The 22,502-nt window shown below is 39.0% G+C and overlaps 1 protein-coding gene across 1 annotated transcript in view; it reads right to left on the bottom strand.

The window, feature by feature from the left end:
- Positions 1–1,121: 1,121 nt before the first annotated feature.
- Positions 1,122–22,502, bottom strand: part of OC90 (otoconin 90) — a 51,043-nt gene continuing 29,662 nt past the window's right edge. Inside the window, exons 10-13 of the mRNA XM_036741683.1 lie at positions 18,908–19,024; positions 8,677–8,851; positions 5,837–5,943; positions 1,122–1,438 (exon numbers count right to left, since the gene is read on the bottom strand). Of these exons, the coding sequence (XP_036597578.1) occupies positions 1,122–1,438; positions 5,837–5,943; positions 8,677–8,851; positions 18,908–19,024 (716 nt within the window). The remainder of the gene's footprint in view (positions 1,439–5,836; positions 5,944–8,676; positions 8,852–18,907; positions 19,025–22,502) is intronic.

Genomic DNA, 22,502 nt, shown 5'->3' with positions numbered 1-22,502 from the left:
CTTTGTTTAAGAAACGGCTTTCGTTGCACTGACTGTATTGTGCTTCTCATATACAACTCCATGAAAGAAAGATCTTGAAGCAGGTGGTGAATCAAAGTCGAACTGAGTAGACTTGTGCTCATAGATTGTGAGAGCTAGAAAACGGGCAGAATCCATTCCCCTCATTTTACAGAGGAAGAAATAGAGGCGCAGGAAGGGAAAGCAATTTGCTCAGTGACTGCCCCATGAGTCAGTAGCAGAGGTATGTCTTCTGCCTCCAGGTCAGTTCTTCCCAGGGCACTACATTACCTTTCTACCTCTGGGACTGGGAAATGACTACCCAGTCACACGCATGCTGCTATATAAGTTTTTTTTTTTGTTCAGTTGTTTTTCAGTTGTGTCTGACTCTTTGTGACCCTATTTAGGGTTTTCTTGGCAAGGATATGGGAATGATGTGCTATTTCCTTCTCCAGTTCATTTTACACATGAGAAAACTGAGGCAAACAGGGTTAAGAGACTTGCCCAGGGTCACACAGTAAGTGTCTGAGTTGAGGTCAGATTTGAACTCAGGAAGATGAGCATCCTGACTTCAGACCCAGCTCTCTATCTACTGCGCTACCTAGTTACCTGAAAGTAAGTGGTATAAAACCTTCCTTTACCTGAACTGTTAATTTTGGTTTTATCATTGCTCAACTTTGCTGGGAATGGCATTCAAAGACTAAGAGTTCAGGTAGTGATCCTCTCATTCCTTCTCCCATATACACCCCCAGTAGTACTTGTACATTGCTATCTAAAGTGGTGGAGTTCTAAAAACACAATTAATTTGAATGTTTATTTAATTTCCATGATACAATACATGCAGTACAAATCAGACAAGAGGTATATCCAGACCCTTCTGCTCTTTCATTCTAACAAGTCTGGCAATAATAATGCTATATGTGTGCTAACTTTCAAAGCACCTTCTTTATTTTCTCAATCAATCTTCCCATCACACCTTGGGGTGGGGGGGGGTAGTGTAGAAGAGTCATTATTATGATGATTCAGCAGGTGAGGCATCCAAGGCTTCAGAAAGCTTAAATTTGGAATAATATAGATCTAGAAGACCTACTTTTGGTATTTTTCACTGATGAAAGAAACTCAAATTATTGTCCATGGGCTGGCCTGGAACCAGCATTGCCAAATGGCTTTCCCAAGAATCTTTTCTTTCTTCTGAAACCCCCTGCGAGGGAAGCAACAGACTCTTCACTGCTGTTCTCATCAGAGCTTGAGCTCCCGGTTCCTAAACCGGTGGGAGCCAAAGGCCATTCATGGTTACTGTCTTCACACAGTGTTCCATTCTCCTGGCACCTGGATCTGCTCCAGAATCTGTGACTCTCATTGAATGTTGCAGCAGCCATGCACTCGGCAGCAGTCTGATCACAGGAGCACAGAAGCGTCTCACACAGACTCTGCCCTCTACCTAAAGAAGCAAAGGGAAAACAATGGACAACTCAGAATGTTACATCCTTGTCACCGAGGATAATTCATGTGTATATAGTAAAACTTTACATTTTACCAAGGCTTTCCTTACAATAACCTTGGAACACAAGTGGTAGGATATTATCGCCCCCATTTTAAAGATGAGGAAACTGAGGCTCAGAGAGTTACATGACTTGCCCATTGTTAAAAATAACTGGCAGTATCTGGATTCAAACTCAGATCTTATCAAATTTTAAGTTGAGCACTTTTTCTCCTTTGTTACCTCTTACATAGAAATTTGTTAACCATAATGCTTCTATCAAGCACAATACTGTATTATAGTAATCTGTGGAAATAGAATCCTCTGCTAGATTATAAACTCCTTGAGGAGTTGGAAGAGACTTTGGAGACAGTGTTGTCTAGTCTCTGCCTAAAGCAAGGCTATCATCTATAGCAGCCTTAATAGATGGGCATACAGCCTCTGCTTGAACACTCCCAGACATGGAGAATTCCCATACTAACTTACAAAGCATCTTAGTCCACGTCAGCGTGACTCCTACATTTAGGAATTTTTTTTTCTTACATTTTTCCAACGTATTCTTCCTTGTAAATTCTACTCCTTAGTCCTAGTTTTGCCTTGTAGGGTCAAGTAAAACAAACGTTTGATTTCTGTTCCATGTGACAGCCCTTCATAGATTTGAAGATACCTTTACCTTCATCTAATCTGGTCTTCTTTACTGGGGTCTAAACAACTCCAACTCCTTTAGCCAGTCCTCATGTAGTAGGGTTTTCAGTTCCCTACCGTCCTAGTCACATTTCTCTGGACATAGCCCAACTCATCTGAGCTCTTTCTGTTATGTGATACTGACAACTAGACACAATATACCAGCTGTGGTATGACTGGTGTGAAGGAAGACAGAAAGACCTCCTCCCTTATTCTGCATGTTGGTCTTTTGTAATTTGTATCTGCTCTAGAAGCAAGTGCAGTAATCTTTATACAACAGGCACTGAATAAATAGTTAATGAATTGAATTTATTGAATTTCAAGGTGGTGTAGGAATGGTAATTGTCCTGTTAGGACATAGTCATGTCTCAGGGGTTCCCTATACATCAAATGGAGATAATTCCCCTTTCTTTATAGAATTCATGGAGTTGTTACAAGGCTCAGATGAGAAAGACAAGTGTGAAAGTACTTTCTAACTATAAAGTCTCTCCCCACCCCACATGCGTGTACGCTCCTCTCCTCCACTTTTTAGCACTCTTTTATGAGTTGTCTTCAGACATTAGAATGTAAACCCTTTGAAGGCAGAGGCCATCTTCTTTGATTGTATTTGCATCCCTAGCACTTAGCACAGTGACTGGTATATATCAAGTGCTTTATTAAGCTATTAATACTATATCTATCTATCCATTGTCTATCTATCTATCTATGTATCTATCATTTATCTATCTATCTATCTATCCATCATCTATCTATGTATCTATCTATCCATCATCTATGTATCTATCTATCCATCATCTATCTATCTATCCGTCATCTATCTATCCAATCATCTATCTATCTCTCTATCATTTATCTATCCATCTGTCTATCTGTCTGTCTTCTCTTTAAAGAGTTACAGAAATGTAAATTATAGTTACCAATCATATTGTTCATCATATTATTTCACCTAGTGGCAGCCTAAGCTGCCCTTGATCTATCAGTTCTTTGCCCAGATCCTGGTTCTCAGTATTCATCAAGTAGCCATTCCAGGCTTCCATCTCTCTTACATACAGCCTGAGCTTTAGCCATATTTTTTCACTGGCCATCCCTTTGTATTTTCTCTACTCTGCGTCTTCTTCACTAGCAAAACATTCTTTTCCAGTACCCCAAAATCTTTGCATTTGTAAATCCTATCCACTTTTCAAGAGTCAGCTTGAATCTCATCTCCTTCATGAAGATTTTCCCCAGTGGAACTTTTCAAGTCTGATCCTCAATTTTCACCTTTTGCTACCTGGCTTCTAACCTTGTCATTCAAATGAAACTAAGATAATTTTTTTTTTATATCAGACCCAACTCATATTTTACTTCTTCCATGAAGACTTCTCTGATGATCTCAGCTGAAAGTGATCTCTCCTTCCTTTGATCCCCTGAATACAATTCTACAAGCCTTCACTAAGTACCTACTCTGTTGGAAACACTGTCAATGCCACCCATTTGACCCTTAGAATATGATGCTTTGTATTGTTAATTCTCCTTATTTGTGTATGTATGCTCCTTGAAAGCAGGGCCCATTGTTTTTCTTTTTATGCTCAGAGTTGAGCACTGTGTAAAGTGCATGATAGGCACCGAAGGAATGTTTATTGGTTGATTATGTCCTCTGCTAGATAGTAAGTGACTTATGGACAGGAGCTCTGCCTTCTTGGAAGAAGAGACTCGTAAAATTGGAAGGCATCACAGAGGTAGCCTCATCCACTCTACCCCTGAGCAGCCTATTCTATTGCATCTGTAGATTCCCCAGGAAGCGGTCATCCAATTTCTACTTAAATGCTTCCATTAACAGGGAATTTGTAATATCCTCAGAAGGCAACTCATTCTACTTTTAGGCAGCTTAAATTTCTAATAAAATTTCCCTCATATTTAGCCTAAATCTTCTTGTTTACAATTTCTTTCAGTTGTGTTTAGTTCTATCTTCTTAAACCAAGCAAAGTAAGTATAACACTTCCACCTTACAATTCTTCATGTATTTGATGACAGCTCTCATGCTCCACATAAGCCTTCTCTGCTCCCACTTCCTTCAACTGTCTTTATTTAATTTTATCTCTGGGTACCCTAATGCTTCCATTGTATACTTCTTAATAGGCCTATATACCGTATTTCCCCTTTTCCAAAAAATTTGGAGTCTAAAAATTGGGTGCATCTTACACAGTGGTTGTAGATTTTTTTACTTGCATTTCCCACTATTTTTGCACTTGTTGTCTTTGTGCTCATTGTTTCACATTTGTTACTGGCATATTAGGTTACGTTTTGCCACATTCTGCCCAGAAATGGCTCAGAAAAGATTTTTGTACAATGCTAAATTCATGTTAAAAGTGATCCAGTTTGCAAAAGTGAATGGAAATTGTACTGTTGAATGTAAGTTTGGTCCTCCTCCAACTGAGAAAACAATCCGAGACTGACTACGGGAAGAATGAACCCTACTGAAAATGCCATGGCAGAAGAAGGACATGAGAGGCAAGTCAGCAAAATGGCCTGATTTAGAGAGGGAATTGAAGACATGGATTGAAGAGCAAAGGGTAATTGGAATTCCTGTGCCCACAAAGATGGTTCAGCATGAGGCAAGAAGAAGTCACTTATTTCAAAGATGGACACAATTGGTGCTTCAGGTTCATGAAACGGAATGGACTAAGCATGCGTACACGCACCAGACTTGCCCAAAAGATGCCTGAAAGCTATGAGCAGAAGGTCCTTGAATTTCGTTGTATTATTGTATGAATTTTATGATGAATAAAATTTGAGTTCAATCACTTTAGGTAATACATTTTTTTTTCAAATCTCGGGCCCCAAAATTAAGGTGCATCTTGTACATGGGAGCGTCTTATACATGGGGAAATACGGTAACAGATGTTCAATCAACATTCTTTGCTTGATGCATTGAGAAATAGTGCTTTCAGTTTGAGCTAATGCCATTTAAAATAACAATTTCATGGAATTAAGGAACTTTAGAGCCATCTAGTCTTATTCCTAAGCAAAGCATAAATCTCATCCCCAAGTGATGACGCTGACCATCCAGCATCCATTTGAAGATCAAAATTCAGAGCAAAATAAATAGAATGAGGAGAATAACAAGTACAATTGTTACAACATAAATAAGGCAGTCAGACTCAGATTAGTCACAATAGTCAGTCTTTGGAAAGTACATAATGAAATACATCTGGCAGAAAGGTAAGGGACTATGGGGGTAGAATATGCATATATTATTGGACAATTGTTATGTCAATGGATATGAATTAACTTTGTTGTTGCTATAGAGAATTGGGGTGGATAGGGAATAACAATGGTGTAAAAAACAAAAGCACCACTAGAACTTTTAAAAATTCAGTTTTGTTAAAATTTGAATTATTTATAGTTTTATTATGGCTCTTGTATTTTCTCTTACCTTGTTAATTTTTCTTGTATTTTTCTTATTGTATAATTACTTTATAAAAACACTTTATACTTACTTTATTGTATATTTGTACATATATACACACATACACGCATATACATATATATATATATATATATTCTTGTGTTTATTTCCTATCTCTAACCAGATTATTAAGCTGTTTGGAGGGAAGGGCTGTGTGGACATGTAGCAGGCACTCAATGATTCCCTGCTGACTTGACCTGAGCAATAACCTCCATGGAATCACTTACATTTTATTTTGTGATCCTCACACGTTGCTTTGGATCTTGAACTCTTCTCCAATTCACAGCCAAATTTCTCCACTTGTTCCAAGCAACAATGATGTGAAAAGCAACATCTACAACAAAGCAAAACATTTGTTATCCAAAGATACAAATCATCCAAGCACAACTTTGCTTTCTCTTTAAAAACAAACTCTTATGCCTCCTCCTTTAAGAAAAAAAAAGCAGTATATTAACAATGCTCTCTTGTAAACCAGGCATACCACAGCAACATCCCTAAAACCATATTCTGTGAATCCCCCAGGTCAGGTGAAACCAGTCAAGTAATTCTTTGGGGAAACAAAGTTGTAATGGTGGCAAAAACCCCCTCATCAAGTTCTTATATTCTGCCTTCTGTGCCAGGAGTGCACAATTTGTGTAATATGCTGATGCAGATATTGCCGGGAAATTTACTGGACTCCCTACGAATGAGGAGCAAATTATTGAACACTTTCAACTAGAATGTGACGCAACCAACAAAATAATTGTTGGTTTGCCTTAGCAGAGTTTAAGTAGGATAATCAGTGTCCATTTATACTCAGAGGGTTTTGTCAATCATTCGACATTTCTGACGCTTAGTATTGCCAAACACTATGCTAAGTGCTAGGGATGCAAAGTAAGGTAAAAAAAACCAAACCAGTCCCTAATATCAAGAAACTTAAATTCTAATGAGGGCAGTGTCAAAAATCAGGTGCGCACAAGTTACAAATGGAATAAATAGAAGGTAATCTTAATGGAGAAAGCACTAACAGCTGTAGTGCCCAGGAAAGGTTTCTTACCAAGGTGTTCATTGGATAGGAGACATGAAGGAAGCCATGGAAACTCAAAGTTGGGGATGAGGAAGGAGAACACTCTAAACTTGGAGAGTAGTAAGTGCAAAGGTAGATGGAGTGCTATGTGTGAGAAGCAGCAAGTGGATCAGTGTGGCTGGATTTAGAGCACATAGAAGGGAATAAAGTGTAATGAGGTTGGGAAGGTAGGCTGGGACCAGGTTGTGAAGAGCTTCAAGTTTGAGATGTCCATGGAACAATACATTTGAAATGTCCAATAGGCAGCTGGTGATGTGGGACTCAAAGCAAGAGAGAGATCTCTGCATAGAGATGATGACTAAACCCTTGGAAGCTGATGATGACATCCCCAGTGTGACGCTATAGATTGAAAAGGGGAGAAAACCCAGGAGAGAACCTTGAGCTATGCTAGCCACATAGGCATAAGATTTGTGAATGTTATTGTACCAATGTCCATTACAGATGAACAAAATGAGCACGATAAAAGGTAATAACCCAAGTTCCGATACTGCTGCAGATGTTCCTGCACCTAAATCAAGAATCAAATGTGAAACTGAACTCCTAGGGGAGTTAGTGGCCCTTGCTACACTCTTAAAATCTCACTATATATACAGTCACATTCATGTCTCTGAACCTCAGTTTTTTCATCTGTAAAATGAAGATGTTGGATTAGACAACCTTTGGACTACACAAGCTCTGTGGCCCATGCTAGCTTTAATAGTCACTTGGTCCAGGGCCTGGCACTTAGTAGACAATAAATGTAAAATGAACTCCATTCAATTAAAGATTCTTCCAGCTCTAAGAGTTTCTGATTCTGTGGATAGAGTAGCAGCCTTGGAGTCAGGAGGACCTGAGTTCAAATATGGCCTCAGACTTTTACTAGCTGTGTGATCCTGAACTAATTAACAGTTAACAGGGTTAACAGATGTTTAACCCTCTTTGCTTCAGTTTCTTCATCTGCAAAATTATCTAGAGAAGGAAGTGACAAACCGCTTTAAGTATCTTGGCCAAGAAAACCCTAAGTAGGATCGTGAAGAATTGCACACGATTGAAAGCCACTGAACAACAACTTTGTTTTCCCAATAAGTTCAGGCTTACATGTTTTTGTTTTGCCTTTTTTTCCAGCAGAGACCAGGAGCAGCCTGATATCTATAACCAGGCAATATAAAAACACTAAGGACCTGGGACAAAAAGAAAGGCAGAAACACAGATCGTCCTCTAGGCGCTCACATTCTAATGGGAAAGAAAATCAGTAAATAACCATGCACGTAGAAATCATATGCAGTGTAGATAGGAGGTAATCTTAAAAATAAAGAACCAGGATAGAGGAGGGGGAGATGGTACTTGGGGTAGGTACAAAAGGACTGGCACAGATCTGCTGGATTTGATCACTTCTTATGTGATCTACTTCACATACTTTGCAACTATCTAGTTCTATATAAACATAAGCTGTTTAGCCCATTAGTATTCCTTTTCCCTCCATTTGTAAATAAATCTAGGGGGTATCTCTGTCCTTCATGATGGTCTTTGCTGATAAGACAAGTTTAGCATCATTCATAGGAGGGGATCTTAACATGGAGTCGATAGATCCCCAAGAGATCCATGGATAGATTTCAGGGGGCCTGTGAACTTGGATGGGGAAAAAATTATATCTTTATTTCAATATAGTTGGTTTCCTTTGTAGCACTATGTATTTTACTTTATGCATTCAAAAACGTTGTTCTGAGAAGGGATGCATAGGCTTTACCACACTGCCACAGAGCCGTTTGCCATTTCTCTCTCTCTCTCTCTCTCTCTCTCTCTCTCAATATCTCTCTTTCTCTCTCTCTCTCTCTCTCTCCCTCCCTCCTTCCCTCCCTCCCCCCACCACACATGGTTATGGAGCTCTGATCTAAAACTATTCCTGACCCTGGTTATCTTGATGAGTCAGGGCTTAATTGTAATAAACCAATGCCGGTTGACCTTGTGCCAATATGTGTCCTGACACTGCAACCATATCACATAGCTGTAATTTCCCCATACCTATCCAAGGGATCAACAGGGTCTCCCCTTCCTTCTTGACCACAGTAACAACCATAAGATTCAAAGTCCTCTGGGCACCGAGCTGTCAGACAAAAGAGCATTTCTCCAATCTGGGCCATCTCCTGCTTGACTTCTCCACTGTCTCCCAGTTGCACAAAGGTGAATCTGTCACAATCTAATTTAAAAAGAAAAAGAAAATCAAACATTTAGCTATTCAGGACATCACAGGATCTGAGCTTAAAGACAGTGAAATCCTTGGCAGTCTATAAGAGTGACTTTTGAACCCTCAAGGAAGACCTTTGGAAGGTGATAGGACCTGGAGTCAAAAGCAATAATCAGTCAACAGACATTTGTCAAGCACCTACTATGTATCTGGCACTGTGCTAAGTACCGGGGCTACAAAGAGAGGTAGAAAGACAACCTCTGCCTTCAAGGAGGATATGATCTTTTTACTATTTTTTTTTATTTTTAACATTAATTTTTTAAAAAGTTTGAGTTCCAAATTCTCTCCCTTCTTTTCTGCCCCTCCCCCACCCACTGAGAGAGCAAGCAATGCAATATCAATTATACATATAAAATCACATAAAGCATATTCCCATATTAGCCAGGTTGAAAAAAAAGCAAGAAATGTAAAGGAATTGACTTTCAAACACAAGACATAAGAGAAGCATGAAAAGGTAATCAAGAAAAAGAACAAGAAAAAGAAATTGCAAGGGACTTACTAAAGTGGAACTGTTTTGTTTACATTCCTACATGGAAAGATGATGTGTATGATTCATGAGACCCTTCTCAGTATTAGGGTAGATAAAGGGAATATGCATTTGTATATATATGTTTATGTATATATATGTATAAGTAAATGTGTATGTATGTATGTGTGTGTGTATATATATATAGAGAGAGAGAGAAAGAGCGGGCACAGGGTGAGTTGAAGATGAAGGGAAGATATCTAAAAGAAATAAAATGAAATTAAGGGACTAGAGAGCAACATACTGAGAGAGGGAGATAGGGAGAGATAGAATGGGGTAAATTATCTCGCATAAAAGTGGCAAGAAAAAGCAGTTCTGTAGGAAGAGAAGAGAAGGCAGGTGAGGGGGAATGAGTGAATCTTGCTCTCATCAGATTTGACCTGAGGACAGAATACCATACACACTCAATTGGGTATCTTACCCCACAGGAAAGAAGAAGGAAGAAGATAAAAAAAAAGGGAGGATGGTGGAGGGGAGGGCAGATGGGGGTAGAGGTAATCAAAAACAAACACTTTCAAAAGGGGACAGGGTCAAGGGAGAAAATTCAATAAACGGGGATAGGTTAGGAAGGAGCAAAATATAGTGAGTCTTTCACAACATGAGTATTGTGGAAGGGTTATACATAATGATACACATGCGGCCTATGTTGAATTGCTTGACTTCTTAGGGAGGGTGGGTGGGAAGGGAAGAGGGGAGAGAATTTGGAACTCAAAGTTTTAAAAACAGACGTTCAAAAACAACAAAAAAAAGTTTTTGCATGCAACTAGAAAATAAAATACACAGGCAATGGGGCATAGAAATTTCTTGCCCTATAAGAAAGGAAGGGAAAAGGGGATGGGAGGGGAGTGGGGTGACAGAAGGGAGGGCTGACTGGGGAACAGGGCAACCAGAATATACACCATCTTGGAGTGGGGCGGAGGGTAGAAATGGGGAGAAAATTTGTAATTCAAACTCTTGTGAAAATCAATGCTGAAAACTAAATATATTAAATAAAAAAAGAAATGTAAAGGAAAAGAAAAAAAATTGCACTTCAATTTGCACTCAGACTATCAGATCTGTCTCTGGAGGTGGAGAGCATTTTTATCATAAATCCTTTGGAATTTACTTGGATTATTGTATTGATCAGAGCAGTTAAGTCTTTCCAAGTTGATCATATGGCTGTTACTGCGTACAGTGAGGAATTTACAGTCTAATGTAGATAACATTTGCCTTATCTATCTATTGATCAAAAAATCTTAAGTATTTCAGAGTTATTTTTTATTTACGTTGTTGTTGCTATGGTATAAATTACTCTCCAGGTTCTGCTCCCTTCACCTTGCATTAGATCTGGTGAGGTTTCTCTGAAAACATCCCTTTTGTCATTTGTGGGGATCTAATTAGATAATTCACATGAAAGTACTTTGAAGAGACATGCAAAACCTTTAATAAATAAAATATATTATCATTCCTTACTGCTCATGAACATTTCTGGGGATGATGAAGTCATTACCTAGGAACAGCACTGACTTCTCCAGCTCACTTACCACATCCTAACTTGTACTAAGGTTATTTATGAACATGTTTCATCCCTCTACTGAATTAAGAAGCTCTGAGTAGTCAAGGACTACGTATTTTTTTTTGACTATCACCTGGTACATGGTGACCACTGTTTGTTTGTTCAGTACATCTACCATCAGTGTGGATGTGAATGTCACCAAGTATGTTTCCCAGGTTTGTCCCTTTACCTGTCTTTTAAAATCCCCTGACCTGAACTGCTCACCTTACTACCTTCCCTCCTCCACCTGTTAAACTATTTGTTGGGATGGCAACTCCTACATCTAGGGGTGTCTATAGATTTAAACCAGGATTAAATCATACTGAGTAGTCTGTGTCTTTCCCCACCAACATTTGCATCTAGGCCAAATTGAGTTAAAATGGACATCGAGAGCAGCCTTGAAAGAAAAGTCACATGATATTAACATTCTTCTGGAAAGATTTGTATAGAAGTTCTGATTGTATGTACAATAGTCATAAATTTTCCCTTTATCTACCATGAGTCCAGGGATAGTATCTCGTCTAAACATTATATCCCCAAAATTGTTACTGACAGGGATCTGTAATATCAATTAAGTTGGGTGTCTTTGATTGAGTCTTATTAGGTGCTAAGCCCCAGGTCCAGATCCCTATCTACCAGGTGTTAAGCCTATGTGGGTGTGAAGCCCTCAGGGTCCTAAGGGGAGTTGCTAAGAACAGAGCCAATAGTAAGAGCCTAAGTTCTGGTCACTCAGATGAGGTTTGATGATGGCTAAAGAGTGCATAAAAAGAGAAAACAGAGCTATTTGCTTAGGGCTCTCACTCTTGGTGGTATGCTGATGTGGAGACTCTGGGCAGCTGTAGTTAAGAGCCCTCCAGCTTGTAAACCCAGACGTTTGGACTTTGTTAAATCCTGGTAACTATGCACTGAGATTTGAGTCAGACAAGGTCTGTCTATTGATGTTTGTAATTTGTTTGTATTTGCTCTGAAGCTCAGGGTGCTGGCTTTTCCTCCTGAGCTGAGTGAATGATATTTGTATGCTGGATTAAATTGAGATTGTGAACCCCTTAACGTTGCTTTCCTTAGTAAAGCAGGTCAAAAGAACCAGGCCTTGCAGCATTCTGTGTGCTGGTTGTTGTTGGTTTTACACAGCCACAGTAGCTGCTAGCTGAATTGTTGAAACAGGATCAGAGAAGGCTTCCAAACTGGTTACCACCAGGATACCTTTCTCCCCTCCCCCATCATGCCAAGGCCAGACTACCCTTACTTTTACTTATTTTGAGCCCTGGAATGATTTCCAGTCTTTAGGGAAATGAGAAATAGCTCTCTTTCCTCAAAAGGTTGTGGAGTGGGGGAGGAGGAGGGATGTAGGGGAAATCTAAATAATGTAAAAATCAGTCAAATCAATAAGCATATATTAAGCACCAACTATGTACCAGAAACTGTACTAAGGACTGAGTATACAAAGAAAGACAAAAAAAGATCCCTGCTCTCAACGAACTTACAGTCTGACCAAAAGATATTAATTAAAAACTATTTTAAAAATCCATTAAAAGGCAAAAGGTGATTAGGTTAAAAACAAGTTGTAGATCCACTGAAGTGTACATACTCTTAAGGATACTATTGCTAGGTACATACCTCAAAAAAGAGATCAAAGGAAAAGCAAAAGGACCCATATATATATATATATATATGTATATATATATATATAAAAGGTATATATATATACCAAGTTCATACTTTTGGGGCTTATACATCCTAAGCATAGACTGACAACAACAGTAGCTCTGTTGGGGATGAAGGAGCTGGAGAATCACAAGGTTCAAGTGGTGAGCATCTTCTTGTTCTACTTTGCCTTGTCCCCCATGTGTGGTCCCCATATTTTGTGGCACTTTCCTTTCAAAGAACATAAGAAGGAGTGTTCAGTTCCTCTCTGGGCCTCAGTTTCTTCCTCTGTAAAATAAGGTGGTTGCACCAGATGACATCTAACGTTCTTTCTAGCTGTAAATGTCTAAGAACCTACGCCTCTCTTCCTCAGTTCTCTTTCTGCCTGTGACTTCCAGGCCTGTGCGCTGATCTGAAATGTCCTTTCAAGGCAAGGTTTAGCCTTCTGCTCTTGAATCTCTGCTTTGTTGATGCTTTGCCCCCCTCCTCTGGGGAAGCCCACTCCTACCTCCTCTGTGTCTAGCTGAAGACTCATTATCTCTATTCCCATACTACAATGTTGCTCCCATTTCCTGGTAACCCTAGGTGACTACTATTAATGTTGTCATTAGTATTTCTATCATTGCTGCTGTTAAGGCTAGCTGACCTTCATGTAGCTCTCTATACTAAAAAAGCACTTTATATACATTATCTCATTTGATCCTTATAGAAATGCTATGAAGTAAGTAGGCTATATGTTTCCATTCTTCAGATGAGAAAACTGAATGTTGGGTAAAGTGACTCACAGAACCAAAATGACAGAAATGGCATACAAATCTAGGTGTCTTGGTCCTTAATAGAGTGGTTTTTCCATTATGCCTCATTTGCCTGATGTGAAGGGGGTTGGGCATGGACCTCGACCCTGCAGTATGGGTATGGGATGGCGTCACCAGCTTGGGATTTTGACTGACTTGGCTACTAACAATAACATTTTCCCCTTAAGGCTGCAGAGAATATTTCTAGTCAGTCTTTCTGCCATGGGGAGATACAGATGAGCCTCCAAATGTGTAATGAACCAGTAAGCAATGCTGGATTCCAAGCTCATCTTTTCTCCAGAGGACTTCTCATTAAAAGTTGGAGGAGCAGAAGGTCAGAAAGGACAGCTAACTGCCTTTCAGCAAAAGAATATTTGAGTTAAACCTGTTCACATCACCCTAAAAGAAGCTCTAGTCATATCTAAAGTCAATTAGCTTTCAGAGAGTCAAAAAAGTTTCTTTCAATCATCCAAATGAGACAATTAGCCTTGGAGTCCAGCTGAGATCATTGCTGATGTTTTTCTCTGCTATAGTGATGGAATGGACATAGGTTTAAAACCAGATTCTAAGAAAAGATGCCTAGATACAGCAGGCTTCTGTGTATATACATGCTCAGTGCTTTAATATGTTTATTAGTAGACCTTGGAATTGCAGGTTTCATATCTTCTCAATGAGAAACTATGGAGAGATCCAATAATTTGAATGAACAATTCAATAGCGTAGGCAAGGTAGGGAAACCAGGCCTCCTTATTCTTCCAGTATCTAACCTCTGGTATGTCTGTTGCCTTATCTATAAAATAAGGGAGTCAGAATACACAATCCTTATGGCTGCTTCCATCTTTGAAATTCTTTTTTTTTTTAGAACTTCTTTTTTTTAAGAATATATTTTTAATATTTTTAGTTTTCAGCATTAATTTTCACAAGAGTTTGAATTACAAATTTTCTCCCCATTTCTACCCTCTCCCCCACTCTAAGGTGGCATATATTCTGATTGCCCAGTTCCCCAGTCAGCCCTCCCTTCTGTCACCCCACTCCCCCTCATCCCCTTTTCCCTTGCTTTCAAATACGGCAAGGATAGATTTCTATGCCCCATTGCCTGTATATCTTATTTCCTAGTTGCATGCAAAAACTTTTTTTTGAACATCTTCTTTTAAAACTTTGAGTTCCAAATTCTCTCCCCTCTTCCCTCCCCACCATCCCTCCCTAAGAAAGCAAGCAATTAAACATAGGCCACATGTGTATCATTATGCAAAACCCTTCCACAATACTCATGTTGTGAAAGACTAACTATATTTTGCTCCTTCCTATCCTTTCTCCCTTTATCCAATTTTCTCCCTTGACCCTGTCCCTTTTCGAAAGTGTTTGTTTTTGAATACCTCCTCCCCCTACCTGCCCTCCCTTCTATTGTCCCCCCTTTTTTATCTCCTTCTTCCTTCTTTCCTGTGGGGTAAGATACCCAATTGAGTGTGTATGTTATTCCCTCCTCAGATCAAATCTGATGAAAACAAGATTCACTCATTCCCTCTCCCCTGCCCCCTCTTCTCTCCCAACAGAACTGCTTTTTCTTGCCAGTTTTATGTGAGATAATTTACTCCATTCTATCTCTCCCTTTCTCCCTCTCTTATTCCTCTTTCATCCCTTAATTTGATTTTATGTTTTTAGATATCATCCCTTCATATTCAACTCACCCTGTGCCCTCTGTCTATATATATATATATATATGTATATATATATATGTATACATACACACATATACATACACACACACACACACACACACACACACACACACACATATATATATATATATGCACACACATGTATATTCCCTTCAGCTACCCTAAGATTGAGGTTTCATGAGTTATGCACATCATCTTTCCATGTAGGAATGTAAACAAAACAGTTCAAACAGCATCAAAGTTTAGGCTGGTGCCCACAAGTTCCTAACCTCCTTTTATAGCACTGTAATGCATCAATTTATCTAAATATTTTGTGAGGAGAAACTGGTTGCTGGGGTAGAAATGATAGAAACCTTAAAGAGAAAATGACCAGTCACTGAGTTTACCATAGAGGAGAGGAAGGCAAGAAAGAGTTTGACATGAACTCTAGATTTGGGTCAAATGTATTTTATAGGTTTCAGATGAAGGCTGAAACTCTATAGAAGTTAGCCTAGGAGGGATGAGAAGCTGTCAAAGATTTTCTTTCCTTTTCTTTTTTCTTTTGGAGGGGGGAGGCAGGGCAATTGGGGTTAGGTGGCTTGCCCAAGGTCACACAGCTAGTAAGTGTGTCAAGTGTCTGAGGCCACATTTGAACTCAGGTCCTCCTGACTCCAGGGCTGGTGCTCTACTCACTGTACCACCTCACTGCCCCAAGGATGATATTTTCAAGACACAAAGAGCAAAAACTTCAATGAGAAGAAAAAGGGGAATTGTCTAAATATACCAATGTAGATGCACTGGGAACTCACCAACCAAGGTTTGAAAAAGGATAAAGAAGATGGAAGCAAGAGCAGGTAATAGAGGATGAATACAAAAGCAGGGCAGAGTCCTGTGAGAAGAATGTCAAGATAGCAAACAACCACAATTCCAGAGAACTCATGATGAAGCATATATACATATGTATGTATATGTGCATATGTATAAGTGTATATGTATGTATATGTATACATGAATATATGTCTATGCACATGCACACATATATAGTTGTTCAGTTATTTCAGTTGTGTCTGATACCTTGTGACCCCATTTGGGGTTTTCTTGGGAAAGATACCTGAATGGTTTGCCATTTCCTTCTCCAGCTCATTTTACAGATGAAAAAACTGAGACAAGCTGGGTTAAGTTCAAATATGGCCTCAGACACTTAGTAACTGTGTGACCCTGAGCACTTAACCCTGTTTGTCTCAGTTCCGCATTAGTAAAATGAGCTGGAGAAGGAAATGGCAAACCACTCCAGTATCTTTGCCAAGAAAATCCCAAATGAGGTCACGAAGAGTTGGACATGACTGAAATGACTGAACAACAACAACAATAAACTACCTAAAAGCCATGATGAGAAGGAAAAAAATTGTGTCTAGGCATATTTCAACAAATCATAAAACTGCACAGGTCTCTTAAAAGCAGAGGGAAAAGTGAAAGTAGAAAGACACCACAGGTCACCTTCAGAAAAGCCCCCAAATAAAAGCTCTCAGGAACATAATAATCCAGAGCTTCCAGGTCAAGGGAAAAAAAATACCAAATACTACAAGTAGCTAGGAAGCAAGAATTGAAATACTGAAGAACCACAGTCAGGATCACATACAATTTTGCAGCTACCGCTATTATAGAAATGGAGAGCTTGGGATACTATATTCCTGGAGGTAAAAGATACAGGCTTACAATCAAGAACAACTTAGCCAGAAAAATTGAGTATCATATAATAGGGAAGAAAATAGACCTTTAAATGAGATAGAGGACTTTCAAATCATCTTTTACAAAAAGACCAGAGCTACATAGAAACTATGAGGCGCAAACACAGGAGTCAAGAGAAACCTAACAACATAAACATGAGCAAACAATTGTAAGGGCTGAAACAAGGATAAACTGAATTGTCTATGTTCTAATATGAGGTCATGATACATGTGTCTCCTCAGCATCCTCTCATCATCAGGGGTCATAGAGGGAGTCTAAATCGAGGTACTAAGAATAGTTTTGATGATCTTAAAAGAAAAGTAGAAAGGGAAGGGAAGAAGCATACATTAGGGAGGAAAAGGGGAGAAGTATAGAGGAAACTATCTCACATAACCAGGTTGTAGAAGTAGTAATCTATGCAACTAAGGGAGAAGGGGTGAGGGGAACAGGTGAAATTTTCATATAAAATGGTGGAAGAATACACACTCAGTTGGGCACAGAAATACATCTTCCAATAGGGAAATAGGAAGCAAGCAAAAGAAAAAAGAGGGAGGAATAGGAGAGAAGGTAGATTAAGGGAAGGGTTAGTTCTAAACAAAATGAACTCTAAGAGTACATGAAAAATATATTTATGGCAGCTTATTTATTTACTTATTTATTTTGGTGGTAAAGAATTGGAAACGAAGAAGGTGCCCATTAATTGGGGAATGTCTAAACAAGTTATGGAATATGAATGTGATGGAATACTATTATATTTTAAGAAATGATGAAGAGGCTGGTTTCAAAGAAACCTGGAAAGATTTGTATGAACTGATCCAGAGTGAAGTGAACAGAATCAAGACAATTTATACAACAACAGTAAAAGCAAACAGCTTTGAAAGATTTAGGAGTGATTGATACAATGACCAGCCATGACTGCAGAGTCTCTGCCTCCTGATAGAAAGATGATGGATTCAGGTGCAGATTGGGACTTTTTTTTTTACATAGCCAATATAGTAATTTGTTTTTGCTTTACTATAAGTGTTTGTACTGGGGTATGTTTTGCTTTCTTTTTTCAGGAGAGACAGAGGAGGTGGGGAGAGAAGGAAGGTAAATTTTCATTGATTGAAAAAATAAGATTTAATTCTTAAAAAGAATATAATAAATACACTATTTTACTTTCAAAAATGTCCTGCTTCTCTTGTTTCCTTCTGAATTTCCTTCTGTTCTCTTCTATGCATTTAAAAAAAAGCTGCAATGACCACCATTTTGTTTTTTGAGGGGGAACAATTCTATAGCTAGCCTCTCTTTTGACCTCCCAACACCTCCTCTTGTAATAAATATGCATTATTTGTTATTATATGCGTGTGTATGTGTGTACTTTTTGGTTATGTATATAATGTGTTTATAATACATCCTGTTGGTCTTCCCCTCTTTTCAGTTTCCTTTTGGTGATTTCTTCCTCTATTCGATTATAAACTCCTTGAGGGCAGAGAATGTCTTTTTCTTACTTGCATTCCCAGCATTTAGCAAAGTGCCTGGCATATAGTAGGTGCTTATTAAATGTTTATTGAAATGAACTGAATTAAAAATGCATGCGCATAGATATACGTACATATATATATATACATGTATATTAACATATTCATATACATATATATGTGTAAAGTCAGCTACTTGTGATGAGTCCGCCTGAGTGACTCCATTTTAAAACCTTATTTAGACTTTTTGTATGTAGCAGTTAACCTTCATAAGATGTCTTGTGCGCGTCCACTAATCTCCTCATAATTACACATACCAATCACAAATACTTTTGCCCCTCCATGAAAGTTGCTTATTCCTGTCTATAAAAATTAGTACCAGTTTAAATAAAAGTTGGACACACCCAATGCTGCTGCCTTTTTGTGCTAATAAACTCCTTTTATCTTATTTCCTGAGTTTGCCTTACTGACCAGGTGAGGGCCTACCAAGATATTCTCTTTCTGTCTCTGTCTCTCTGCCTTGGATTCAATATTACAGTACTGCCAGTTTGGAGCTCAGAACCAAAACGGTCCTTCCAGTGACTTAACGGCCTTCTCATATCTATACGGGCAGGAGGGGCTCTCCCTAGTTGGATCCAAGGACAGTGCTGGTATTCCTACTCACCTTTTCCTCTTGTCTCCTTAGGGATCAGTTCCAAAGCTTGCACATCTGAGTCCCCAGATTTAAGGCCAGACAAGGCATTCGTTACTCCCTTCATTAAGGACACAAGCTGCATGGGTCCTAAAGACACATAGATGACAGTTCAGAATGTAGAAACCGTTCATTAGGCAGATTAGTCAGCGGGCCCTGCCTAAATGCAGAGACATAAGCAAGGTCTATCCAAAAGATAGATATCCTTCCTTCTGACTTCACATATGCTGGGCAGGCAAATCTCAAGTACTCACCCATGAGAATTCATTAGAACCAAGTTCTCAAAAGGTCAATGTCTCTTCTTTGCCCTCTAGTGGGTTTTGTTGTTTCTTTTCTTGTCCTTATTTGTAGGAGGTTACTCATGTGCAATGCTAATGGCCTTCATTCAATGAGTGTTGCAATTAGAACGATGAGAGGGTTTAGAATGACTCCAGCAGGAAGAGCAGCCTGTTTGGAGTCAGGTAAACTGGGGTTGAGTTCTAACCCTTACTAGCTGCATTCCCTTTGACAAATAGCATGTTGCTAAGCTCTCATTTCCCCATCTATAAAATGGAGATAGCAACATTACATCTGAACTTCACAAGACAGTACTATTACTCCTCCTAACTCATTCGACCAGTCTGACCAAACAGGTGTTTTTTGCTTTTTAATCAATCACACAATCCCTTCCATCAACCATCTCTGCACCTTTCAAAGACTGCCCCCCCACCCCGCCAAGCCTGGAACACACTCCCTCCTGACCTCCCACTTCGTAGAATCTTTCCTTCCCTCCAAAGTCCACTTAAATGCCACCTTCCACATGAGGCGTCTTTCTGATTTGCCTAGCTGCTAGTGCTTTCTTCTGAATCGCCTTACATTTATTCTGCATATACTTATAGATATACGTGTGGCGCCCTCTTTCCCCTACAGATTAGGGGAGGTGATATTTCATTTTTATCTTTGTATCTCCACACCCAGCACAGTGCCTGGCACGTACTAGGTGCTTAATAAGTACTTGTTTGCCTGTATACGTGTAAACCACTTTGAAATAAGAGAAAAAAATTATATATATATATATGGGTTAGTGTTCTTATTTGATACTTTAATGATTTCATCAATATGGGTAATTCAGTTCAGTGCATAGGATGTAAGTTATGCAGGTAAACCATACCTTCTCATTCTATGTTGCTCTTGTCCAAGGACCTCCCATAAATTCCACTGAAGAAGAGCTCTACCTACCCTGCTGGGAGTCTCTCCCTAGTTCTCCTTACATTGTTATGTAAGTGGAGCAGGTGGGTTGTCCATTGATTGTCTCTCACTCTTTCTGTGACCATCTCCTTTTCAGATGATCTATACCCCTATGCATAGTTCTTCATAACCACTTCTGATTAACTCTTCATTGCTCTTTGGCTTACCCTCAAATATAAATCTTTTGGAGACCATGGTATTCTATGATTCAGAAACATATATCATCACTGGAAGAATACTGATGCCAAAAAGATTGTGTGTAAACGTACTTACATATGTACATATATACCAGGTCTCCACCTAACACATGTAATGTGTCAATATTGATTGTGAGTATGCATTGAATACACATACATGCACATGGTACACACATACATGGTCACACACAGGCACATATGTGACTTGCTCAGGGTCATACAGTTAATGAGTATCTAAGGCTGGATTTAAACTCAGTTCTTCCTGGCTCCAGGAATCCGCTATGCCACTTAGTTTTATGTATGTACCAGTATGTACACAAAGATGTATGTGTGTGTGTGTGTGTGTGTGTGTGTATGAAACTAGACTTGGAGTTAGTGAGATCTTGATTCCAATCCTGCCCCAGACCCTGAACTGTTGTGTGACCTTGACTAAGCCCCTTCACCTCTCTGAGGTTCCGTATCCTCATCTACAAAATGAGGTCAGACTTGAAGACCTCTCAGGTCCCCTTTTAGCTCTAAATATAAGATTTTATGATCTCATTAACTACAAGACTCAATCTGGACCACATTCTTCCTCCTCTTGGTTTTTCCTGCATTCATCTGAACTCTTTTCAGTGACTATGAATCTCATTGATGAAGCTCTGGGGCTTTAACCTATCAGTACAATGTCATCTGTAAACAGGAACATCTGGAAGGATTCAGCATTTACAGGAAATCCCTCTTCCATTGAGACTCAGATCTGGGCATCCTTTATGACAAGAGCAAAGACCTTTGGTGGCGACCCATTGTTCTGTTTTAAGCCTCATTTGATATGATAACTAGTTTTCTTACAAAGTCATCCCTGTTGTTACATCTTTCAAAGACTGTTGTGAGTTTTAGAGCAGGTACAGGAGAGATCTTATTGGAGGAGGACTAACAAAGGGGCAGTTTGCTCTTTTGAATCAAATAATTAATAGTTTAAAAAAATGAGTACAGTGGGATTTTGTAGTTTCTGCATTTTTCAGCCAACAGTGTGACTGCAAATGTGTAGGATACTTTGCCAAAGTCTATCTATTATTACCTCCTTATACCATCTTCAATGATGTTCTCCAGTCTAGTCCAGTCTAATAATCTTATGTTTAGATCTGGCCATGTAGCTTCACTGACCAAAAATCTTCAGTGATCAGTATATCCTGTCAAGTTCAACATCTTTTGCCTGGCATTCAAGGCCTACCACAATCTGGTACCATCTTACCTTTCTTGTCTTATCTCATGCTCCTCTCCCCATTTATGCACGTTTTGCTCCAGTCAAACCAGACTACTCTAGGTCCTCCTTCAAAAACACTTATACTTCTGCTCAGCTTCTTCCTCATCTCTGTAGGAGACTGTATCCTTTGATGCGTGTCCATATTATTCACATACAATTTTTGTTGACTTGGAAAAGTAGGTTTGGGGACTGGATAGTTGTTGCTATTTTCTCTGCTGCCTTTTGGGAATTTGTGGGGAGTGGGGGCATATGATAATAAAGTTCTTGATTTTTCTAAGCATTTGGTATCATCCCCTCTTTCAGACATCTTAAGAATCCCCCAATTCTCTCCAAACTGTGTTAACTCTGGCATATATCTCCTCTATGGACAGTTCTGGTCTACTCTGAATTCCCTTCCCAATTTTGTTTTCTTTTGAGATATTTCTACTTCCACATGTTATACATTGGAGATTGTGATATGAGAGTCCCAACATAGTGGCTTCTCTGTCATTGATGGAGAAAAGAGTTAGTAACATAAATCTTCACAGGTCTTTTCCATTTTTTTGTCTCCTGTTTTCCTGGTTTTTATCTTTAAATATAGCATGATCTAACTTAATTGGGTCTTGCCACATTTCCTGTAAACTCGCCTTTCCCTGCATTGGAAATTATTGTCATAATAGTAGCCAAAATTTTCTTGTGTATTAAAATACATTAAGTTTCATTTTAAAAAATGGTATGTGGTGTTCACCATGTCCAAAGTCTCCTCACTCTTCTCAAAGTACTTATGATAAATAGGCATCAGGCTTCTATATAGCCTTCAAGGCTTTAGTTTTTCTTCTTTCCTCCATGTCTCCCACCTTTTTTTGCCACTTTCCCCTTTGGATAAGATGGGGAGAGATCTAATAATAATAGCTAGAAC

This window comes from Trichosurus vulpecula, chromosome 1 (genome assembly GCF_011100635.1).
Source record: "Trichosurus vulpecula isolate mTriVul1 chromosome 1, mTriVul1.pri, whole genome shotgun sequence".
NCBI classification, from domain to species: Eukaryota; Metazoa; Chordata; class Mammalia; order Diprotodontia; family Phalangeridae; genus Trichosurus; species Trichosurus vulpecula.
The sequence above is the reverse complement of the archived record's forward strand: the minus strand, read 5'-3'. Positions and strand labels throughout refer to the sequence as shown.